Source organism: Aplysia californica, unplaced genomic scaffold (genome assembly GCF_000002075.1).
Source record: "Aplysia californica isolate F4 #8 unplaced genomic scaffold, AplCal3.0 scaffold00201, whole genome shotgun sequence".
Classification (NCBI taxonomy): Eukaryota; Metazoa; Mollusca; class Gastropoda; order Aplysiida; family Aplysiidae; genus Aplysia; species Aplysia californica.
Genome location: NW_004797471.1, coordinates 385570 through 388911, shown reverse-complemented (window position 1 = coordinate 388911; position 3342 = coordinate 385570). Strand labels below are relative to the sequence as shown.

Below are 3342 nucleotides of genomic sequence, written 5' to 3'. Positions count from 1 at the left end.
CGAAAGAGAGCTTCAAAACAGACTGCAGCGCCATCTGAAGCAAAGAGCATACTTCCTGCGGACACTTTTTTGGCTGAGTGGCCCATCTTGTTATTTACTATCTTTGATAGCGGTGGCACTGTCTTATATTTTTATAAATACTACAGCACACCCACTACGCAAACGACAGAAGGTGATTGTATACTCTCTTTCTCTCCTCAGCGTTGGTGCCACTGTGCGCGATAAATGGGACAGCCAACGCCTGTGATATCCTCACCATCATAAAGGGACAGCTCAACATCGGAAATAAGACTGCGAATACAACTGCAACGACCAGTAGGTTCTTTCAAATTTGTGGATAAAGAATAATCATATATAAAATAAAATGTGTCACGACGCGGTGGAATCGGTTTTTTTTTTTTTTTTTTTTTTTGGTGGGGTTTTTTTTTTTTACTCATAGAGTTATTGGTACCATCTTAAAACTTATTTTTTCGTTTATCTTAATTTTGATGAAAAAATTACCGAACTATCTTAAATAGAAGTGAATATATTGGCGAATACAGTAGGCGGGGTTGCCTTGTTTTAGAGATCAATTTAGCAACGAAAAATGGTCTCCAAAGCTTCGTGACATTGAAAGCTTGGGTATCCTTTGAAACTGCAAATTTACGTTTAGTGTGTTTTTGCTTGTCGTTTTACTTTGAAAAGTACACAGAAATGTGTTTTCGAATGAACATACATGTGTTAAGACAAAGAACGAAACATTAATTTTAAAAATTGCCGAAAAAGCGAGAACAACTGCTAATTTCTTTGATTTCATTAATTTGACGAGCGCCTGATTTCACCATGATGCCTGATAAAAACTATTTAATTGATATTTGATGAGAAACTTGGTTTACAGTGGTATACATACAAACAATTGAACGTAAACGCATTGTGTATATTGAAAAGTTGCATGCACTGATTGCATCGACTTTACATAATACACATTTACCACAACCAGCCGGGGGGGTTTTGGGGTTGTTGTTGTTGTTTTTTGGGGGGAGGCACGTTACACGAACCCATGTGGGTATGGATACCCGTCATGCACGATATGCTTCCCAGGAAGTTGAGATTGACCCAGAATGTCATCAGCCGGCCTTCTGGGGTAATAATATAGATTGTAGAGTACATAGATCTTGCTGTTGGGCGGAGAATTGGGCCTACTAATGCTATCAACCCCCATTCCGGTCTTTCCCCTCCTCCTCCCCCTTCCTCCTTCACCCTCCATTCATCTTTTCCATTCACATTATTTATCCCCACTCCTCTATCCCTTCCTCTTCCATTCACCTGCTCCTTCCCCCTTCTGTTTCCCCCTCTCCCCTTGTCAACTGACCTTCCCCATTTACTTCCTCCTTTCCCTCTCCTCCCTCCTTCCTCTCTCCTCTATTCACCCTCCCCTTGTCTCCTCTTTTCTATCTCCCTTCTCCTCTTCCATTCACTTCCTCCTTTCCTCTCCTCCTCTTTGCATGTGGTTGGAGAGCACCACTGACAGATTCTACTTACTCTTCTTTACATCTGTTGCTTATGTCTTGCCTCTTCCATCCACTAAACGACCTTTATTGTGTCAATGTGCGCCTCTTTACTCAAACCCCGCTCCCCTTTCATCTATTGACCTCCCTCATTGACTTCCTCCCTCCACCTCCTCTCTCCCCTCCCTCTTCCTCTTTTCACCTCCTCCCTCCCCCACCTCACCATCCATTCACCATTTCCTTCCCTCTCCTCTCTCCCTCTCTCCTATTTGCCAATCTCCTCCTCTCTCACCCTTTTCTCTTCCCCTCCCTCTCATCCATTCACTCCCTCCCACCTTCCCCTCTTTTCCCCAACTCCTGCCTTCCAGGTTATACCTTCCCTGTTTCGTTCATTTTCATCTATTCTATTTCTGTTCTTACTTCCTCCTCCCTTTGCAACGTCATCAGTAACCTTTTTCCTCTTTCTATTCACAATGTCTCTGTCATTTGTTTCTTCTCTTCCTTCCTGTTCTCAATATTGTTCATTCTTACTTCCCATACTCTACTCAGCTTATTTTTGTGTTCTTTATCTCCTTTACTATTTTGGCAAACCCAGGCAGCGACACTACCATTTTACCCGAAAACCAGACCTCCCCTTTCCCGAACACGTCCAGTCCCCATATCAAGCCCACTGCACCGGCCACGCCCACTCCAAGCACCACCCACATACCGTGTCCAGGCAGCGGGCCAGGAGTGTACGCCCACCCAGTCTCCAAAACCAGCTACGTGGCGTGCGCGGAGGATGGTTCAGTCTATGTCTTCCAGTGCCCGGCGGGCTTGTCCTTCACTGTGAAGGAACGAAGGTGCTCCACCCCGGTACGTTACAGAAACGTTACATGTACGTTACACGATCCAACTGTAACATACCCCACGCTGGTACATTCACATCCGTTGCGTGCCCCACGCTTTACATACAACACGCCGATACATGCATGTACTGGCGCTCATATCATGACCTTATGCAGTTGCGAGCGCCGTAAAATCTTACTAAAAACTAAAACTAACTAAATATTCATTAACGTCACACGCTTCACGCTTTACATACTGCACGCCGTTACATTACATGTACGTTAAATGCACCACTCTTTATACGTGTATTTTACACCGGCATGTTACGTATGTTAGTTGTTCAACATGTTACATACTTCACCCAGATACGCTATGTATTTCAGTAATGTACTCGTACCTTAGAGGTATGTTACACACTCCACGGCCACTCGTTGCATACTTCACGTCGGAATGTGTTCCACTCCTGTACGTTACAAGTAAGTAACATACTCTACACATTACACATTACACATTACAAGTTCCACGCCCGCTGGTATGCTATGTGTGCCAAGCCGACATGGCACGTGTTCCAGCCCTGTACTCTGCTTGTACGTTACTCATATTATAATGTTCAGGACGTACCAGGCTTGAAAAAACGGATAAGTATTACTGCTCTCAGTAATGTTGTCTGTAAAGGGTAGGGGTTGGTTTGTTTGTTTGTCCTGTTTGTCCGTCTGTTTTTGGGTGGAAATGATTTTTTGTTGGGTGGGGGGGGGGGGGGGGAGCAAATAAAAAACCCTCAAGTGGAGTATGAATATGCAATATTCTTATTAGCTTGGGATTCTACCCAGACTGCAGTGAAGCATAACATCATCTGGCGAAACGGCGCGCAAACATAACCTACTGGCCAAACGTCATAGTGTGCTGTCACTGTTCATGAACATTATATGTTTTTTGAGGTTGGTATGGACAGAAACACACCCCTAACCCACCATTTTCATTAGGCCATGAACCCTATAGACAGAGTTGGTTGATTTAGATATGAGCA

The 3342-nt window shown here is 44.1% G+C and overlaps 1 protein-coding gene across 1 annotated transcript in view; it reads left to right on the top strand.

The window, feature by feature from the left end:
• LOC101847424 overlaps positions 1–3342 on the top strand; it is a 33336-nt gene that overhangs the window by 24699 nt on the left and 5295 nt on the right. Inside the window, exons 11-12 of the mRNA XM_035969953.1 lie at positions 202–315; positions 2083–2402. Of these exons, the coding sequence (XP_035825846.1) occupies positions 202–315; positions 2083–2402 (434 nt within the window). The remainder of the gene's footprint in view (positions 1–201; positions 316–2082; positions 2403–3342) is intronic.